Below are 21,812 nucleotides of genomic sequence, written 5' to 3' on the forward strand. Positions count from 1 at the left end.
TGCACGGTGATAGGTATGGGTCTAGTTTTAATCTTTGGCAGGTTGAAATCCAGTTTTTCCAACACAATTTATTAAATAGGCTGTCTTTCCTCCAATGAGCGTGGTTAGCTCCTTCATCAAAGATGAGGTGGCTGAGTATGTCTGGAGTTGTTTCTACATCTTCCAATCTATTCCACTGATCTTCGGGTCTGTTTCTTTGCCAATACCATGCTGTTTTTACCACAGTAGCTTTGTAGATAGTTTCAAGTTGGGGATTGTGATGCTCCCTGCCATGTCTCTGTTGCCTGGAATTGCTTTTGCTATTCTAGGTTACTTCTGCTTCCAAATGAATTTTTGGATTTTTTTCTCTAGCTCTGTGAAGTATATTTTTGGAATTTCAATCAGCATTGCAGTAAATCTATATAGTAGTTTTGGAAGTATGGCCATTTTCACTATATTGGTTCTTCCCACACAGGATCAAGGGATATATTTCCATATTCTTATATCCTCTTTGATCTCCTTCAGAGTGCTATAGTTTTCAGTGTAGAGGTCTTTTGCTTCCTTTGCTAGGTTGATTCCTAGATATTTCACTTTTTTAGATGCTATTGTAAAAGGAATTATTTTCTGAATTTCTCTCTCAATGGGTCTGCTATTTGTGTATAAGAAGGCTATTCTTTTTTGAGTGTTGACCTTGTATCCAGCTACTCTACTGAATCTGTCAATTAGGTCTAGCAGACTTTGAACTGAGTTTTTTGGATCTTCTATGTAAAGTATCATTTCATCAGCAAATAATGACAGTTTCACTTCTTCCTTTCCTATCTTTATTCCTTTTATTACTTTCTAATTGCTATGGCTAATGTTTCCAGAACAATATTGAATAGGAGTGGTGATAGTGGGCATCCTTGTCTTCTTCCTGATTTTAGCATGAAAGTTTTCAGTTTTTGACCACTTAGTATGATGTTGGCTATTGGTTTTTTCAAAGATAGCCTTAATCAGGTTGAGATAAAGACCTTCTATTCCAATTTTCTGTAGCATTTTTAACATGAATGGGTGTTGGATTTTGTCGAATATTTTTTCCACATCTATTGAGATGATCATGTGGTTTTTGTCCTTGACTCTGTTAATATAGTGTATTACATTTACTGATTTATGAATGTTGAACCATCCTTGCATCCCTGGGATAAATCCAACTTGGTCAGGGTGTATGATCTTCTTGATGACTCTCTGTATTCTGTTTGCCAGTAACTTGTTGAGAATTTTTGCATCTATGTTCATTAGGGAGATTGGTCTGTAGTTCTCTTTTTGGGTTGTGTCTTTCCCTGGTTTGGGGATCAAAGTAGCACTTGCTTCCAGGAATGAATTTGGAATCCTTGCTTCCCTTTCATTTTCCTTGATGAGTTTAAAGAGTAATGGTGATAGTTCTTTAAATGTCTTGTAGAATTAAGCAGTAAAGCGATCAGGGCCTGGGCTTTTTTTGTTAGTAAATTTTTTATTACGTTTTCAATTTCACTCATTGTTATTGGGGTGTTTAGAATTTCTTTATCTTCTTCATTTAATTTTGGCAATTCATATGTATCTAAGACTCTTTCCATTTCTTCCGTGTTTCCCATTTTATTAGAGTACAGGTTCTCAAAGTAGGTATTGATGATCATCTGGATTTCTGCTAGATCTGTTGTGGCTTCACCTTTTTCATTCTTAATTGCAAGAATTTGACCCTTTTCTTTCCTTTTTTTGATAAGGTTGGGTAAAGGTTTATCAATTTATTTATTCTTTCAAAAACCCAACTCTTGGATTCATTGATTTTTTGTATCATTCTCTTAGTCTCCATTGCATTGATTTCTGCTCTGATCTTTATAATTTCCTTTCTTGTATGAGCTTTGGGTTTGTTATGTTCTTCTTTTTCTAGGAGCTTGAGGTACTGCATTAAGTTATTTAACTGAGTTCTCTCTGTTGTCCTAACATGGGCATTCACTGCTATGAATTTGCCATGCAGAACTGCTTTCATTGTGTCCCACAGATTCCTGTATGTTGTACTGGTGTTATCATTTACTTGTAGAAACTGTTTAATTTCTTCTTTAATTTCCTCTGTGACACATTGGTTGTTCAGGAGGGTGTTATTCAATGTCCATATTTTTGTGGGAGTTTTGCGGTTTCTTATGTTATTGATCTCTAATTTTATTGCACTATCATCTGATAGTATACAGGGGATAACTTCAATTCTTTTACATTTACTTAGATATGTCCTATGAGCTAGCATGTGATCTGTTTTGGAGAATGACCCGTGTGCAGCCGAAAAAAATGTATATTCTGATTTTGTGGGATGGAACACTCTGTAAACATCTATTAAGTCCATTTGTTCAATAGCTTGGTTCAGTTCGAGAATTTCATTGTTAATTCTTTTTCTAGTTGATCTGTCTATTTGTGATAGAGGGGTGTTGAGGTCCCCCACTACAATTGTATTAGTGCTTATTTGGTTTTTCATGTACATCAATAATTGTTTTGTATAGTTGGGGGCATTCGTATTTGGTGCATATATATTTAGGATCGTCATCTCTTCCTCCTGGATTGTTCTCTTCACAAATATGTAGTGACCATCTTTTTCTCTCTTAATTAGTTTTGGTTTGAAATCTACTTTGTCTGCAAATAAGATTTCTACCGCTGCTTTTTTCTGGGATCCTGTCACATGGAGAACTGTTTTCCATCCTTTTACTTTCAGTCTATGAATTTCCTTTTCAGTTAGGTGTGTTTCTTGTATACAGCATATTGCTGGATTTTGCTTCTTAATCCATTCTCTCAGTCTATTTCTTTTGATTGGTGAATTGAGCCTATTAACATTGATAGTTAAAATTCATAGATATTGAGTCATCCTTGTCATGATGTTTTACTGTTGTTGGCTATTTTCTTTCTTATTTCCCGCCCTTTCCCTTTAGTGTCTTACCTTGCCTGGTGCCTTCTCTCTGTTGGGCCTCATGGAGTTGTGACCTTCATTGCCTTTTCCTAGGATATTGCTTAAAATTGTTTGGAGTGCTGGTTTGGTGTTCACGAAATTTTTCAGGTGTTGTTTATCGTGAAAGTATCTAATTTGCCCATCGATTTTGAAAGATAATTTTGCTGGATACAACAGTCTAGGTTGGAAGTTATTTTCTTTTAGGGCTTGAAATACTTCACTCCAGGCTCTCCTTGATTTGAGGGTTTGTGTTGAGAAATCTGCCATGATTCTGATGGACTTTCCTTTGTAGGTGATTTGTTTCTTTTCTCTAACTGCTTGCAGAATTTTGTTCTTCTGTTGGGTTTCTGGGATCTTGACTATTATATGTCTAGGTGTAGATTTTTTTTGGTCATAGCTAGTTGGAGTTCTATATGCCTCACTTATCTGTATGTCCAATTTTCTACCTCTGTCTGGGAAGTTTTCTACTATTACATCTGTGAACAGTTATTTTATGTCAATTGTACTTTCTCCTGTTTTTTTGTGGACTCTTATCAGCCTTATGTTATTCTTCTTTGTATCATCTAGCAGCTGTTGGATTGACTTCTCATGGTCCTTTACTATCTTTAAAAAATCTCTGTTTTCATGGTCCTTAACCACAATCCTGTCTTCTATACCTGATATTCTGCCTTCAGATTCTCTTAGTCTGCTCTGCATGCTTTCAATTTAGTTTTTAATCTCCTGAATATCTGTTTGAATCTGTTTCACAGATTTCATTTCTTTCTTATGTTGGGTGATCATGTTTTCCATTTCTTTCTTATGCTGGGCATTCATGGCTTCCAGCATGGTTCTGATCTTATCTATTTTCTTATCTGTTTCTGCTCTAGAGCCTGTAATCGTGTCTTTCACTCTGCTCACCATCTCTGTATTTATCTGGGAGATTATTTCTGTTTTGAATTTTTCTAGAGCCTCATTTATCTACTTTGTTACTTCCTGTGCTATCAGTTCAAGGTGTCCAAGTGGTTGCTTATCAGACTTTTCCACCTCATTCCCCCCAGAATTTCCTTTTTGTGGCATGGACGCCTGCATTTGTGCCTTGCTTAAGTGTCTTCTCATTTTTGTTTTTGGTACTGTCCTTGGTTTAATTCCTGGGTTGATATTTCAAAATTGCTTAATGTAGGTATTTTTGTTGCTTGTGTTTAAAACCCTTGTGGAATGATTGCTTTTCAGAGGTGTCTTCCAGATATAGCTTGTGTTTGGGTTTTGAGACTCTAATGACTCTGAGGCTATTTTATTTTCCTTATACCAGGAAGGAAAAATAATTAAATCAATCACAACATGTTAGCCCAAATGACACAATCAGCAATACTATAGCATCAAGTGCAGCTTAGAAAATGACAATTTGTGGTAGTTATTAATCTATCACATTTAACCATGTGAGTTAAATTAAAACCGAGGACCAACCCAACATAAGTCTACAATGAATAAACTCTTCAGTATAGCAGCTTTCCCCTTTGGGGTGGGGAGTTAGAAGGAGTTGGGGTGGCAGGGACTGGTAGAAAGATCAGAAAATATTAGCAGTGAGGCCAGAAGACACAGGAAGATCATATAAACTCTAAGAAGTTGTTAAAGGCAAGAGGAAAAGGCAGAACAAAAGAACAAAGATGTGAATAGAATCACCTAACAGCAACAGGGAGGCTAGATACCATATTTACTTTCCTTTAAACCTAATGATAATCAAGAGAAGGAAAAAGAAGAAAAGAAAAATAAAGGAGAAATCCAAATTCAGTGCAGAAAGGAACAAATTGGGAGATGAAGAGCAATGTGGGCCACTGAGGGAATGAGTGAGAGAGAGAGAGAGAACGAAAAGATAAAAGAGAACAGAAAGAAAAGTAAAAATTTGAAGAGTAGAAAAAAGTAAAAATTAAGAATTAAAAATAAGAGAAAATTTTTTTTCTTTTTTGCAAATAGCAAAAAATAAAAATGATGGATCTCCTTCAGGGTATGTCTCTGCTGTCACAGTAGGCAACATAGGCATCCGTGTGCATATATGAGTCAATGAGTCTCAGAAAGCCAGCAGCAGACTTGTGAGATTCAGGCAGATTTCTGGATGCTAGTCCCAAACTGAGCTCCCTATCCTCCTGCAGGGTTGAACTCTGCAAAGTTCTACTGCAGGTTCCAGCTGCCCTTCCCCTGAAGATAGTGCAGATTTTGATGGGAGGTAATGGTCCCAGGTGATGATCCCTCCAACTTACCAAATACAGTGTTCTGATGTGCCTTTATTGTAGAGATTCTCTTGACTTTTCCACTGAGCTTCAGTTTTCATCGAGGAGCCTGAGAAGGCCTCTTTCTGTTACTAACTTCTGCTTTATCTTGTGGCACTCAGGACAAGGGTCTTTATAATCCCCTGTGCCTCTGTAGTGTGGGACCAGGTAGCAGACAAGCCAGAAGGCCAGAGGCGTGGGACGGGGGGAAAGAAAGAGTGGGACTAGGCCTTGGAGGAGCCCACTCAGCTAAGCAGACCTCAGCGTGGCATGGGCGGGGCCCGGGACAGCAGGGGAGTTTCATGCTGCTTGTCTCACCGGACTATGCAGGCTGGTCGAGGCTGGAAGAGTGTCGGATGGGGACAGGGCTCCAAGCGGAGCCTGGGACCTCACAGTGGCGTGAGCGGGGCCCGAGACGGCCGGGGAGCTTCACGCTGCTTTGCTTGTCTCACCCACAATTCTCCTTATACAGCAATCACAACATGATTTTTTGGTAGTGAACCAGAAGGCAAAAACCTAAAAAAATTTCAGTTGGAATATTAGGAAGGAATGGGGAAGGATATCTTAACTTTTTCTTGAGTATTTCTCTTCACTTACTCTATTTGCATGAATGATCAGTTTAAATTCCTATTGCCTATGAAAGTGACAGTAGCTTGTCTTCCTTCTTAAACTTATGAATTTAAATGTATTCTACATTTTGGTATCATATTAAACCTCATTAACATAATTCTGAGCTCCTTCGTCTTTAAAGGCTCTCCTTTGACAAGGTCAAATGCATAACTCTGTAGCTTGACAACCAAGGTTTTCTATGACTACATCCCAGTGTCTCTTCCATTCACCTACAGCACAAACCTTCCCTGGAAGCCTTATCCCGCTCCTCAGATATTTAACCCCACATGCCAAATGCCAGCTTTCCAGATGCTGTTCATCTTGCACGATGTGCATGTGAATCCATTTCACAATCCCACGACTTCCTTAGCTGGATGTACTGTGATCTTTTCTCAGTAGTTTTGTCTATGTTTTTTATGTGACACCAATCCAGGTCAGCTTGCTGCTGAGGATGTTCACATGCATGTGTTCTTTATTCTTCAAGAATAACTCTTTGAAAAAAAATGTTATGTATAGTTCCTAACAAACTGCAGTGTATATAAGATTTCCTCATTAAATATATTTTAAATAATGATAGCCGACTGAATTTGAGCACTTGCTATGTATTCTAGAAGTTTTACATATTTCACTTTTTTAAACCATCACAGTTATATGATAGATGTCCTATTTTTATTCTCATTTTGCAACTGAGAAGCATAGAAACCTTAACTAAATCAGTGTTTCTGTACTAAGTAAATGGTGGACCAGAAAGCAATCTCCAATAGTTTACTCCACACTTTTCTGTAGGATCAGTCCAACAAATATATGGATGAATGTGAGTCACCTTATAGCCCTTGATACAGGTTGCACTGGCTTCTAAAGCAAATGAACAAACCTGAATGACTGTAACTTTCCAATAGCATTTTATGAAGAGTTTTATTTTTTGTGGCAATGGTCCAACCCACCTCTAAATAAAACTTAATATATTGAGAAATTCCTATGACTTAATTCACACTGCTAACCTAGAATATAGATGATAACCCAAACATAAATAATAAAAGATCTTCTCCATTTCTCTCCCTCTCTTCCTTCTTTCCTTCCTTCCTTTCCTCTTTCTTTCTTCCCTCTGTTGTTTCATCCAGAGATTATCTAACATTTTCATCGTTACTTGGAATTTAAAAAATAGCATAGTACTTTAAAATATCTGTTTTGTATAAGATGGTTCAAGACAGGTTATCTTTAAACAGTAATTCATGTAGTGGTTCAGAGTACTTGCTGAAATTGTCTTTTTGGTCTAAGTTCCTTTCCCCTACTCTCAGAAGCTATTAATGGAGTTAAGTGGAAGGCAATAAAACTGCTATAGTGTGATCTGACCCCATATGACTTTTGCAAAGTGCATGCTTAAGACTTCTACACTTTTTTGGCAGGAATGGAGGGTAAATAAATAGAAAATCTTGGGCATTATTCAATATATTTTGAATGTTCTGTTATAACTTTTAGAACATTTCCTAAAATAGCAATTATAAAAAATATATGTAGATATTCCAACTTCGTAAATAATTTCTAAGCTTGTATTGTATACTTCAGACTAAATGAAAGAACTGAGTGGCAAGAAAAAATGTAATGAATTTTAGCAACATAAAGAGAAGAATGGCACAACTAATATTTTTCCTCCACAGATATATTAGAAAAATAATTTTTGAAGGGAATGGATGGAGCAGAACAAGTGAGCTGGCCTCAATCTAACTGTAGTGAGAGACTGTCCTCAATCCATACATAGCTTGTTTCTGGCTAGGAGGTGGCTTTTTTGGCCTTTGTCACCAATTATCATGGCACACGGGAAAAGTTCCTGAGTCCTGGAAAGCTGTCACCTCCAAGAAGTCCTAGACAGAGCTGCTGCCTCTTGCTGCTCAGCCCGGATCAGTGTAACCATTACCTGTGAAATTAGGATGATGTGGTTTGCAAATAGACTCATGATGTACAATTGTGTTTGTAAACAACAGGTGGTATCTATGTATGACCTTTTATTTTTCTTCATTTGCTGCTAGACTGCTCAAGTTTTGCCAGTTTATTTGTTGTATAGTAAAGAACAAAAATTGAATTTCCAACTTTTAGCCATAGAGTTGTTAATCAATTTTAAAAATTTATGATCAGTGACTTGGTAATAAATCAGTGACATTGACAGATGGCACAACAAATATGCAAAATGCATTTTACTAGTCTGTTATATGCATCACTTAATTTAATTCTCACAACAAATTGATGGCACATGCAGAATTTTCTTCTAGTTTAGAAATTAGGGAACTCAGACTTCTGTAATTGGGAAGGTGACTTCAAAACTCATTGGATATTCTAGTCATCAAACCAAAGGTTTGTATTTTAAAGCTCATGATAATTCTCAGATTTCTTTTCTTTTCTTTTAATTAGGCAGTATTAGTGACCACTCTCAAATAATAATTAATAAGTAAATAAAATGCTAGCAATCTGAAACATTATGTTCATTTAAAATTTTTGTTCAGTGCAGTCTTTACCATGTAGCCACTGTTTATTACTTGAATGGTGAGATGCTAAATAAGTCCATGCAAAAAGCTTGAAGAACATATAAATCATCTCTTAATTTTGTTTGATCTTACCACAGTGGATCAGGTGGAAGTACAAGTATTTCTATTTCTATATTGAGGATATGGAACTAGAGCTGAGATGTGGAATTTAAGCACTATTTTTCTGACCTAAACTCTCTATTTTCTGTTCTATAGAATATTTTCATTTTTTTGTTTTGTTTTATTTTGCTTTACTTTTCTTGGTGAGTTATATTTGGAGTGGCAATTCTTTTTGCTAAGGATTTAAAAATTCTTAAAACTGAGTTTTATAAACTTCTAACAGTTATTTATAAATGAAGTGACCTATTGTCTAATGATTTTGGAGAAATCTTCATACTATAGCTGCTTTTTGTGATTTAAATTTTCTAATGAGAAATTTTCAAATATATCTTATTTATTTAGTAGAACTTTCTCCTTCCTCTTTTTTTTTTGGATGGAAATAAAATCTTAGTCCACTTAGCAGGCTCCTATAACAAAAGTAACATAGACTGGGTGCGTCTAAAAACCATCAGTTTTTCACAGTTCTGGAGGATGCCAAATTTAAGATTAAGCTTATACCAGATTGGGGGTCTGGTGAGGAACCACTTTTTGGTTTATAGATAGGTCACTTTTACAGTATTTTCACATGACAGGAAGGGCAAGGGAGCTCTCTGAGGTTTCTTTTATAAAAAAAAAAGTTATTACCACTTATAATAGTTTCTCTTTCATGACCTGATTGCCTCCAAAAGCTGTCAGCTCCCAAAACCATCACATTAGGGAGTACATTTCAATATGTGAATTTGGAGGGATCACAATCATTCAGCCTATAGCAAATATTTATTAACAGGCCAATGAACCAGGTTTTCACTGGCAATTTGTAGCAGTAGTGGTTGATATCAGCAGAAATATTCAATAAAACTTTTTGAGAACAGGAACTTTTTATTTCCACTAAAAATTTTTCAAAAACAAACAAAAATGGTAGGAGAAGACTTATAGCAGACCTAAATCAGTGACATGTAGAAGGTTTTTGTTGCAGGGTCTTTAAGGTTGTCTGAGAGACTTTGTCTTGAGGTTGACTCAGTTCCTATATAAGCAAAGAAAATTTGTCCTTTTTAGCCTTCTTGCAACACATAACAATAAAGAGTCACATTTGTAATTAAAACAATTTCAGACTCAGTTTCAGAGCAGCGCTGTTGTCTTCTTGTTTACAGCATTTGCAAATCTTTAATCTTTCAATTTCCCCACACTCTAACTTGAACTATAAATATAGTCCATAGAAGGTTAACCTAATTAAAAGTTCTCAGGTAATAAACCAAAGTTTTTAAATGAACTTTTGACTATTTTATAATTTATTAATTCAAATACACTCATGGATAGTATTTTATTAGCATATAATACCTACTAACATTTGAAGATTTCACTTTAATGCTGTTCATTGACTTTGGGTTTCCGTTTGTGGCTATGAGGAAATAAAACAAGATGTAAGACAAAAAGGAATATTAAAATGTTTAATTTTATTTTAAATATAGATTGAAAGATATGGATTCCCTGCTGATCTGGCGCTTTCGCCTCGAGAAAGTATCCAGCTTTATGACACCATGTTTCAAGCCTGGAAAACCTGGCCACAGGCCCAGGTAAATAATATTCATAGAATTAATGCTAGCAGATGGTAACAATGCTATTCTGAGCTCTCATCCTTTCTGATCCCTTGTACTTGACCTTTTGAAGCTATTCATTGTCTCTTCAAAATAAGATAGCCCTCATACATTGATCTTCAGAGGTTTTGAATGCTGTTTATTTAATTCGTGAGAATGTTTCTTCTTTCAACTTCTGGGATACTGTGGTATTTTAGACTCCTCTTACACTTTGGATTTCTATCCTGCTCTTCCTGCGATCACAGTTGCCCTTTCTCTCTGTCCCTGTTGTTTCATCTTTTATTTATGACTTAGTTGGCCTCCATTCTTTCCTTTGAAGCATTCATGTATCCTCGTAGTTTTATGTATTAGAAGCAGTAGAGAATAATAAGAAGTTCATCAGTCTCTGTCCTCAAGAGCTTGAACTATTGTTTATGAGAAAGGCCTTTCGATTTTTAGGCATAATTTGATGTAGTTTTATGAGGGTTTTTTTCCAGAAACTGTATCTAGAAAATTTCATTCATTTTAAGAATAAATTAATCATTAAAAAGTCGGATGCCAGAAAATATGAAGAGAGCTTAAAGGCAGAATTAAGAAACTGGATTAAAAATGGACATATAGAGCAGGTAATTTTCACGTGGTTTGGCAAAGCACATATTGTCTTTATTGTTTTCTCGAGCTGTATCAGTTAATACCATTATGGTTTTTTCAATTGTCAATTTTAATTTTTGCATTTTAATTTGAACATGAAATTTAGTGATTCTGAGATAGAATAAGAAGAGGGAAAAATTGTTTTTTCTTTGATCCTCAGTGTTTCCTAAAACGTGAATGAGAGGCTATTGGTTCCTCATGGGTGTTATAACAGAAAGAAGCTGAGGGTCTGTATCTGTAGGGTGAAATGGTAATGGATTGACAGCACAAAGAGGGAACTCACAGTAGCTAAGAATAATTTTTATTATTTTTTCTTTTCTAGTCTTGGCATTTTGTAAGATGATTTTCATTTCAGCTAAAAATCTTTTTTTTTTTTTTTTTTTTTTTTTGGTACCAGGGATCGAACTCGGGTCCTTGTGTTTGCACAGTAGGCGGGGAAACCACTGAGCTAAATCCCCGGCCCGACTTCATTAAAATCTTATGCTAGACTCATCAGTACACTAATTTTAAGTCAGTTCTAATCTTTATATTTGTAGATTTTTACTTCCATAATTTAAGATTTCTGATTTTTTAAGCATGGCATATATTAGTTTTCGCATGTGATTTTTCCATTGTATTTTAATTTGTTCTCCTATTCAGAAATATAAGGTAATTAATGTCTTAATAGCTTTCTTACTTGCTGAGACAAAATACCAGACACCTACAATTTAAAGGAGCAGAGAATTATTTTGGCTCCCAGTTACAGAGGTCTCAGTCCATACATGGTCCACTGGCTCTAAGAAAAAGTGGCATGGTGGAGGGAAGTGCACACCTCATGGCTGTGAGAAAGCAGAGAAGAGTTAGGGACAATGATTTGGTACTGTACTCCCTGCCAAGTCCCGCCCCCTGTGACCCGCCTCTTCCGCCTCCTGACAGCAGTCAGCACAGGGAGCCCATGATCCAGTTACTTACCAGAAGCCCCACTTCTGAACACATGAGATATTTGGGGAAACTTGTAGATCTACATCATAACAATTTTTTTTGTAATTTTATTTTTCACTTGACAGCTTTACAAATGCACTTGGGAGTGACATTCCTACATGGCTTGAAACATTCATTTTCCCCTCCCCTCTCACTGTAGTGGAATCAGTATCAATTACTGAACAATCCTTCTCTTAGGTTGATTCAACTTGTCTTAAACATTATTTGTTAAATTGCATACACTTTTTTCTAGCTGAATTATTTGTAAATTCCTTTGGCTACTTTTAGCATGTTTTAAAATATATATATTTATAGTACTATTTTAAAGAACCATAGACATATACATTGGAAAGCTATGAAAATATTTCAGAAAGTAGTTGGAATTTATTTCCTTGCTAGGCAATCATATTATAATTGTTTTTTATCTGCTGCTGCAGGCTAAAATGGTACTAAGGACTCTTAGCCCCAATTCAGTTGTTCGTTCCGGAAATATGTTGGAGAAATTTCCACTTCTTGTAGAAAAACTAAAGAAAATAGAGAAGTTACCCACGTTATTTTTTATGTAAGTTATATAATTTGTTTTTATCATAATTTATATGAGACTTTTTTAAGGTGAAAAGAGGCATGCAAACTTTACTGTTGTAATATAATATTCATTACCATTTTAGGAACTAACTTGTTAGTCAAATATATATCTGGTCTAAAAAATACACCTTTCTCATTCAGTTGTTTTAAAATTTATTTAGTTTTGTTATTAGAAATTATCTTCTTTACTTTGTTAGTCCATTTTTCACTTTGTTTTCACTGCAAACTCATTACTTTAATACTATGATTTTGGTCTTCTTGATTTTAATACATACGTAGCTTCTTTGTGAAAAAAAATATACATATATATATATCCCACATAAAATTAAATTGTCTTGTGATATGCTAGAAGATTTACTGGCAGGAAATTTTAGTATTTTTAATATATAGTGATGAGAATTATGATCTGCAGGCACTGAAATCTTACTAAATTTTATATGTTAGAGTACAGAATAACTTAAAATTAAATTTAGTTAATTATCCCAGTAGTTCAATTACCCCAGTTATGATAAAGTGACAATAAAATATAATTTATTTAATGGATAATATGCTATATGCTGGATTAACCTTGACAATGTATAGAGTTTGAGTTCAGAAGGGAATACTCTTATATACTTTACATAATTCTAAATTATCCTTAAGCCATGAATCTTCACATAAAGCCACAGAATCTTGCTCATGTGGTGAAGTTTAATGGTACATGTTCACATGTAAATAGACATCCATGAATTCTCATGGATGATATATATTTAAAATAATGATGATAATCGAATGAAAAATTATATTTTGAAATTTGGGGATGGTTATAATATTGTTCCTTTTATGTTTATTATTGAGAAAAGGAAAATACACTTCTGGACCATGAAATATTCATGTAACTCATCCACTTCACGTTCAGGAATGGCTAGGATGTTAGAAAAAGAGTCATTCTGTACCTCTGGGATATTTCCAAAAGTCTAATTAAAGAAAGAAATTAGAAATTAATCGTTCATTATTTGTATGCTTATACATATATACGAGAAGTGAAATTTTACCTATAGTCCTTCAGCATTTTTCTATTGGGTCTGAGAATTGAACTTATGCTAGGAAGGGCAACAAAAGAAAAGCATGCAAATTAAAATAAATTGAATGTTGCACAGGGGTTTTCATAAGGAAATGAAAACCCAAGCAAACATAGTTGAACACTTAATTTTCAGTTGGACAGTCATAATTTGGGAAAATGTGACATAGCAAATGAACCAGGGCTAGGGTGGTTAATTTTTTTGAGATTATAATTCAGATGATAAATTTCAGTTTAACAAGGTGTGTGTAGTTTTCCTTGGCCACACTTGTCAACCTTGATACAAAGAATGTTTTTCTTCTTCTAGTAAAAGGAGAACATCTTTCACAAGGGCTTCTAATCTCCCACTTCTAGGGAAAAAAACATCTTGTACCTGCTGTTTTTTGAAAAGCACTTTTAACTGAAAATATTTAATATACCAGGAAGGTAAAGTGTGGGTGGCATGCTCTGAACTCTAGTATATACTTAAAATATTCAAGAAGAAAAATATTCATGAAGTTATCAAAAATTTAATTCTACCTTGGTATATTTTTATAGACTCTTGGGTTCTCTATAAAATAAACTATCAAAATTTTGGGACTTACATAGTTTGAGTTAGTCTCAAGTCCGATCTCTAGATCACATTCATTCTATATGGGTTATTAGAGAAATTGAGTTAAAATTATTTCCAAGTGTGCTAGATTTATTAAAATGATCCACTATCATGAGAACAACCCAGTTTAACTACATAAAATGTACTTAGACCCCAGTTACTTGCATTAATGTAAAAAGAGAAGCAATTGCTTGTTACACTTAAAAACATGGATTAGGATGCCAGACTCTATCACACAGCACCTGTGCAGTTTTTGAGAAGTCACTTAAGCTCTTTATGTCTCTTTGTTATTTTCATTTGCTATATAGGGATAATAATAGCATGTTCCTCAGGGGGTTTTTATCTGTGTCAAATGAGTGAACATATTTAAGCCACCTAGCATAGCACATGACAAGAGTATAATATAAATGCTTATTGCTATGCTTTGTTGTCTATCATATGAAATATTTTGCTACATAGCAACACTATCACTTTCTTGATTCTTACTTCAACAGTATGACAATTTATTTACGTTTCACTAGCCAACCACATTTTCTTTTAATAGAAAGCTCTTAAAAAGCCTTTGAAGATTTTGCCAACAAATTATATTGTAAAACAGAAAAAAGAAAACCCTGCCATGAATTTTTTCAGGGCCTCTGTAAAAAAGCCCTAGATTCCTGACAAAGTGATATGGATATGAGATAAATATAAGGAATGCTTGCTTTACTTCTTCCCAAAATACTTTACACAACATAGATTGGGAGAATCTGATTTGTAGCCCTTTGTTTAAATAAATGTTCAGATCTGAGAGGTCCTAATAGTTACAACCTGGACTAGGCACATATGTTAAGTATCAAGGTGTCAAGAAACATTGACCACTATATTCCTATGTATTTACATTTAATTTATTTTTAAATTAATTTTATTGGTACATTTTAGGTATACAATATAATGACATTCATCTTTGGAAATTTGCACCTTTACATAATCCATCTTGGTTCTTATTTTTCCCCATTCCCCTGCCCTCTCTTTAATCCCTCCATCCCTCCCTATTTACAAAGACTTTGTTTCCATTTTTTCATTTCCTCATATTAATTCCATTCCCTTCTTTCCTTTCCCCTACCCATCCACTTCCCCTGCCACTTTGCCCCTTTTCTTCCTATTTTGCGTTATCTATTATACCTTCTAGACCTTATTTACACTTTCAGTTTCTCACAGTACAGAAACTATTCAGTATTTACACATGTGTGTCCTATTTATTTCACTTAAGAGTCTGGTCTCAATGGGCATACATTTAGCTATAAATGTCTCTAATTTCTCATTTTTTTAATGGCTGAGTAGTACTCTGTTTTATTTAAAAAAAAAACACACACACACATTTTCTTTATCTACTCTCCAGTTGGGCAACTGGGCTGCTTCCAAGTTTTAGTTATTACAAATTGTGCTGCTGTGAACACAGTTACACATATATCATTATGGTATGATCCTTATAATTCTTTGGGGAAGATCCCCAGCAGGAGATCGCTGGGTCAAATGAAAATTCCAATCCTAGTTCTTTGAGGTATCTCCATACTGATTTCCACAGTGGTTGCACCAGTCTACACTCCCACCAGCAGTGAAGGAGTGTTCCTCTTTCCTCACAGCCCCGCCGGCATTTGTTATTGGTTGATTTCATGATAGCAGCCATTCTTTCTGGGGTGAGGTAGAATCTCAATGTTGCTTTCACTTGCATCTCTTGAATGACCAGTGATGTTGAGCACTTTTTCATATGTTTATTTACTATTTCCACTTCTTTGTGTGATAAATGTCTGTTAATTTCAGATGCCCAGTTTTTGTTTTGGTCTTTAAGTTTGGGAGGTCTGATTTTTTTAAGTTCTTTATAGATTCTAGGTAGTAGACCTTTGTCAGAGGAACAGCAGGTGAATATATGTTCCCACATTGTGGGTTGTCTCTTCACATTGTTGGTGGTTTCTCTTGCTGTGCAGAAACTTTCTAATAAGAAGAGATCCCACTTGTTGATTTTTTGTGCTACTTCTCCGGAAACTGAGATTTTGTTCATAAAACCTTTTCCTACACCAAGGCCTTCAAGAGTTCTACCTAACCTCTCTTCCACCCAGTTCAGTGTTTCTGTTTTAATGTTTAGATCTTTCATCCATTTTGATTTTAGTTTAGTGCATGGTGAGAGACACAGGTCTAGTTTTAATCTTTGGCAATTTGAAACCAAATTTTTCCAGTACCATTTATTAAAGAGACTATCTTTCCTCCAGTGAGGGTGTTTGGCTCCTTTGTCAAATATGAGGTGGCAGAGTGAGTCTGAAGTTGTTTCTGCATCTTCTAATCAATTCCACTGATCCTCCAGTCTGTTTCTTTGCCATTACCATGCAGTTTTTAACACAGTAGCTTTGTAGTAGTTTAAAGTTGGGAATTATGATACCCCATACCTTGTCTTTGTTGCCTAGAATTGCTTTTGCTATTCTAGGTCTCTTCTTGTTCCAAATGAATTTTTAGATTGTTTTTTCAAGCTCTGTGAAGTATGCTGTTAGAATTTCAATGGGAACTCCATTGAATCTATATAGCAGTTTTGGAACTATGGCCATTTTCACTCTGTTGATTCTTCCTACCCAGGAGCAAAGGATGTCTTTGCATTTTCTGATATCATCTTCCACGTCTTTTTTCAGAGTGCTATAGTTTTCATAGAAGAGGTCTTTGATTTCTTCTGTTGGGTTGATTCCTAGGTATTTCAGTTTTTTGGATGCTATTATGAAAGGAATTTTTACCCTATTTCTCTTTCATTGAGTCTGTTTGTTCTTGTACAGGAAAGCTATTGATTTTTGTGTGCTGACCTTGTATCCAGCTACTCTACTGAATTTGGTTATTTAGTCTAGAAGACTTTTGGTGGAGTTCTTGGGGTCTTCTATATAGAGTATCATGTCATCTGCAAATAATGATAATTTGATTTAATTTCCTAAATTTATTCCTTTTATTTCTTTCTCTTGTCTAATTGCTATGGCTAATGTTTCCAAAACTATATTGAACAGGAGTGGAGATAGTGGACATCCTTGTCTTCTTCCTGATTTTAGTGTGAAGAATTTCAGTTTTTGACCATTTAGTATGATATTAGCTGTTGGTTTTTCATAGATGGCTTTTATCAGATTGAGGTAGAGACCATCTATTCCAATTTTTTGTGGGATTTTTATCATAAATGGGTGTTGGATTTTGTTGAATGCTTTTTCTGCATCTATTGAGATGATCATATGGTTTAGGTTCTAGGCTCTATTAATATAGTGTATTACATTTATTGATTTGCTTATGTTGAACCATCTCTGCATCCCTGGGACGAATCCCACTTGATCAAGGTGTATGATCTTCTTGGTGATCTTCTATTTTTCTACTTGCCAGTATCTTATTAAGGATTTTTCCATCTATGTTTATGAGTGAGATTGGCCTGCAGTTCTCATTTTTGGTTGGGTCTTTCCCTGATTGGGGATCAAGGTGATGCTTGCTTTCAGGAATGAATTCGGGAGTATTGCTTCTCTTTCAATTTCATTGAAGAGTTTAAACAGTAGTGGTGGTAGTTCCTCTCTAAATGTCTTGTAGAATTCAGCAGTGAAGCCATCAGGGCCCAGGCTTTTCTTAGTTTGTAAGTTTTTAATTACATTTTCAATTTCATTGCTTGATATTCGGTTGTTTAGAATTTTAGGTCTTCTTCGTTCTACTTGGTAATCCACATGTATCTAGGAATCTGTCCATTTCTTCTGCATTTTCCATCTTATTGGTTCATAAGTTCTCAAAGTAGGTATTGATGATCCTCTGGATTTCTGCTGAGTCCATTGTAATTTTATGCTTTTCCTTCCTAATTGCATGGATTTGGGCCTTTTCTTTCCTTTTTTGATAAAGTTGGCTAAGGGTTTGTCACTTTTGTTTATTCTTTCAAAGAACCAATGCTTTGCTTCATTGATTCTTTTGTGTTGTTCTCTTAGTCTCCATTGCATTGATTTCTGCTCTGATCTTTATAATTTCCTCCCTTGTATGAGCTTTGGGTTTGTCCTGCTCATCTTTTTCTGGAAGCCTGAGGTTCAGCATCAGGTTGCTTAATTGAGCTCACCCAGTTTTTCCTAATATGAGCATTCACTGCTATGAATTTCCCTCATAAGACTGCTTTCATACTGTCCCATAGATTCTGATATGTTGTACTATCATTATCATTTAATTGAAGGAACTGTGTGATTTGTTCTTTAATTTCCTCTGTGACCCATTGGTTATTCAGAAGTGTGTTGTTCAATTTCCATGAGTTTATGATATTCTTGTGTTTTCTTTTGCTAACAATATCCAATTTCATTGTACTATGGTCTGATAATACACAAGGGACAACTTTAGTTCATTTGCACCACTGAGCTAAATCCCCAACCTCTATGAGGTGTATTTTGGAGAATAACTCATGTGTAGCCAAACAGAATGTGTATTCTCATTTTTGTGGGGAGGAACACTCTGAAAACACCTGTTATATATCCTTTTGTTCAAGAGTTTGATGGAGTTTTAGTATTTCATTTTTTATTTTTGTCTAGTTGATCTATTGATTTGTGACAGTGGGATATTGAGGTCCCCCACTACTATTGTATTGGTGTGTATTTGATTTTTCATGTCCATTAATATTGTTTTATATAGTTGGGCACACTAGTGTTTGATGCATATATATTTGTGATTGTCATCTCTTGCTCTGGGAGTGTTCCCTTTACAAGGATGTAGTGTCCTTCTTCATCTCACTTAATCAGTGTTAGTTTGAAACCTACTTGATCTGCAAAGAGGATAGCTACTCCTGCTTTTTTTCTGGTTCCTGTCGCATGGAGTATTGTTTTACCCCCTTTAACTTTCAGACGATGAGTTTCCTTTTGAATTAAGTGTGTTTCTTGTATGCAGCATATTGTTGGATCTTGCTTCTTGACCTACTCTCCCAGACTATTTATTTTGATTGGTGAATGGAGACCATTAACATTGATGGTTATAGCTGATACATATTAACTTATCATTGTCATGACATTTTCTTTTTGTTTGATTCTCCCCCTTTACTTTAATTTCTTGTTGTGCCTGGTGGATTCAGTCTGCTGGGCTTCCTGGAGTTGTGATCCTTATTGTCTTTTCCTAGGATATTGTCCAAAATTTTTTGGAATGCTGGTTTGGTATTCATGAAGTTCCTAAGGTGTTCTTTGTCATCAAAGTATCTTATTTCTCCATCAATTTGAAAGACAGTTTTTCAGGATACATCAATCTGGGTTGGAGGTTGTTTTCATTTAAGTCTTGAAATATGTCACTACAAGCTCTTCTTGCCTGAAGGGTTTGTGCTGAGAAGTCTCCTGTGATCCTGATGGGATTTCCTTTGTATGTGTTTTGTTTCTTTTTTCTTACTGCTTGTAGAATTTTGTTCTTCTGTTAGGTTTCTGGAATCTTAACTATTATATGCCTATGTGTAGATTTTTTAATCATGGCTAGTTGGAGTCCTATATGCCTCACTTATCTGTATGTCAAGTTCTTTTCCCCTCCTTGGGAAGTTTTCTGTCATCTCTTCTGTGAACAGTTTTTTTATGTCATCTGCACTCTCTCCTGTTTCTTCATGGACTTTGATCAATCTTATGTTACTCTTCTTTGCATTATCTAGCACCTACTAGACTGATTTCTCATGGTCTCTTACTATTTTAAAGCAATTTTTCTTTTCCTGGTCACTAATTGCAATCTTATCTTCTGTATCTGAAATTCTGTCCTCACATTGGCTCATTCTTCTGCATAAACTTTCAATGGAGTTTTTAATCTCTTGGAAATCTGTTTGTATCTGTTTTTTGGATTCCATTTGTTTCCTATGTTGGGATTCCATCATGTTCCTCAGCTCCTCTCTTTTTTTATCTGTGTCCTCTCTAGATATATTAATCATGCCTTGCACTATGGGCACAATCTCTACTCTTATCTGAAAAATTATTTCTGATTTCATTTTTTCCACTTCCCTTTTGTTGCCAGTTCAGGGGTCCAGGTGGTTGAGTATCAGATTGTTCCATCTCATTTCCCTTTGGGGTTGCCTTAGGTGATCCTGAAGTCTGGTTTTGAGACTTGTTTATGTGTCTTCTCATTTCAACAGATGCAGCCTGCTGTGCCTTTGTTGAGGCAACTTTTTGCTCACCCAGTGGTCTTCAATTCTCAGTAAGCCACTGAGTGGCCTTTTCTCTGCTGTTCACCAGTACACCAATTCCTGGGTTCAGAATGGTGGCCTTCTGAATCCCTGAGCTGACCTGTTGTCTGGATGGGCTTCTGGCTGGGCCCCATGTACACTTGGTATGTTATCTCAGTGTGCCTCTGGCTAGGGCCCTATGTACCTATTGTTTGGGAGGACCTTTGGCTGGGGGCTGTGCACCCCAGTTCCTGTTGTGTGAGCAAGCTTCTGGCTAGTGTCTCACACATTCACCAGTGGTATCGCGGTGAACCTCTGGCTGTTGCTTGTGTACCTGTGCAGTTCTTTTCCAGGTGGGCCCTTGGCTTGGGCCTGTGTACCTAATTTTCTCAGATTAGGGTGAAGCCCTGGCTGGGACCTCCCTGCAGCTGTGCTGCTCGGGTCCATACTGCTGCTCCCTGCTATCTGTGTGCACATATGGATGCTATGGGGCAGGCCTCTGGCTGAAGCTTGTGGCCTGTTCAGCTCTTTTCTGGATGGATCTTTGGCTTGTGCTATGTGCCTGAGCCTCTGGAGTCTGGGCAGAGCCCTGGCTGGGACCCGCCTGCAGCCGCACCACTCTGATCCACACTGCTTGGTACTTACATTTTAAAAGGAATAACGTGTAGATCTTGGATGCATTTCTGGTTCATGAAGACCATAGCAGTTTGGATTTATCTAGCTTCTAGAAAGACATATTCTTTTATAAAGATTAGGATTGAGAATCTGTAATCCTTTCCATACTGCCAAAAGAAAAAGATTTTTCATTTATTAAAAATTGTTTCTCTCCTTTTTCAGGAAAGGTTAGCATAAGAGTGAGATAGCTATTTCTTCTGTATATAAATGGAGAAAATCCACTGTTCTCTTGTCTGTAGAATGAATGTCTGACTACTCTTATGAAAAGAATTCACATGAGCTGTTACTGCAATGTCTGAGGGGTAATGACAGGAATGACCAAACCTTATTTCTCAGGTACATAGAGAATAAGGTGTCTGTACATCCATAACATTGAATGTGTATTTCAGAATAAACATAAAGATGGACTTTAAGAAACACAACAGGTTTACCAGAATAGTAGCCATATATAGAAATAGGAGTTGAAATTTATTTATGACATTCTTTTCCAGGCAAACATTCTTTTCATTTATTTCCAGATTCAATGTAAATTATGTAGAAAAATGTGCTAGGCATGTACACATTTTCTTAAAGGAGAAGCAAAAGAAGAAAAGGCCTCCCAAAGCTGATGAAGAAGCTCAGAAGTTGGCTGGCAAACTTCAAAAAGTTAACAAATTCATTAAGAAACAAAAGATATTGTAAGTATTTCACCAAACAAATGCACCAGCAAAGACTTAATAAACCTCACTGCCCTAGTAGTAAATATACACCAGATGTGTTCTACAGGAAGTTCTAGATATTGTTTGCAGTTAATTGCAAATTTGGAAGGGAGATTATATTAATCAGCTTTTCTCTTGCTGAAAGACAATACTGATACCTACAGCTAAAAGGAGGCGAGGTTTCATGCAGCTTATAGTTTCACGGGATTCAGTTCATTTTCAAAGCAAGAACATCATGGTTTAAAAATGTGGCCAAGTAAAACTGCTTAGTTCAAGGCAGCAGGGAAGGAGGATAGGGGAACAATACCAGAGTGGAAGGGACAAAATATCAGAAATGGCACCCAAGTCATACATCAGTGCCACACCTATACACTTAGAAGTGTGCTTTACTAATCCTGAGGCCAAACCCCAAGCCAAAAAGTTAACAATCCACCTGAACCATCTCAAGAATGGATAAACATAACTGATCATAATCTGTAATGGCATAA

At 35.8% G+C, this 21,812-nt stretch overlaps 1 protein-coding gene across 1 annotated transcript in view; it reads left to right on the plus strand.

Annotated features, from left to right (window-relative positions):
• LOC101719867 (putative ATP-dependent RNA helicase DDX60) overlaps positions 1-21,812 on the plus strand; it is a 109,298-nt gene that overhangs the window by 59,503 nt on the left and 27,983 nt on the right. The window contains 4 exon segments of the mRNA XM_087216998.1: positions 9,866-9,970; positions 10,468-10,596; positions 12,019-12,143; positions 21,145-21,303. Of these exon segments, the coding sequence (XP_087073124.1) occupies positions 9,866-9,970; positions 10,468-10,596; positions 12,019-12,143; positions 21,145-21,303 (518 nt within the window).

Source organism: Heterocephalus glaber, unplaced genomic scaffold (genome assembly GCF_053883595.1).
Source record: "Heterocephalus glaber isolate CG9 unplaced genomic scaffold, H.glaber_assembly_v1.0 deba00001461, whole genome shotgun sequence".
NCBI lineage: Eukaryota > Metazoa > Chordata > Mammalia > Rodentia > Bathyergidae > Heterocephalus > Heterocephalus glaber.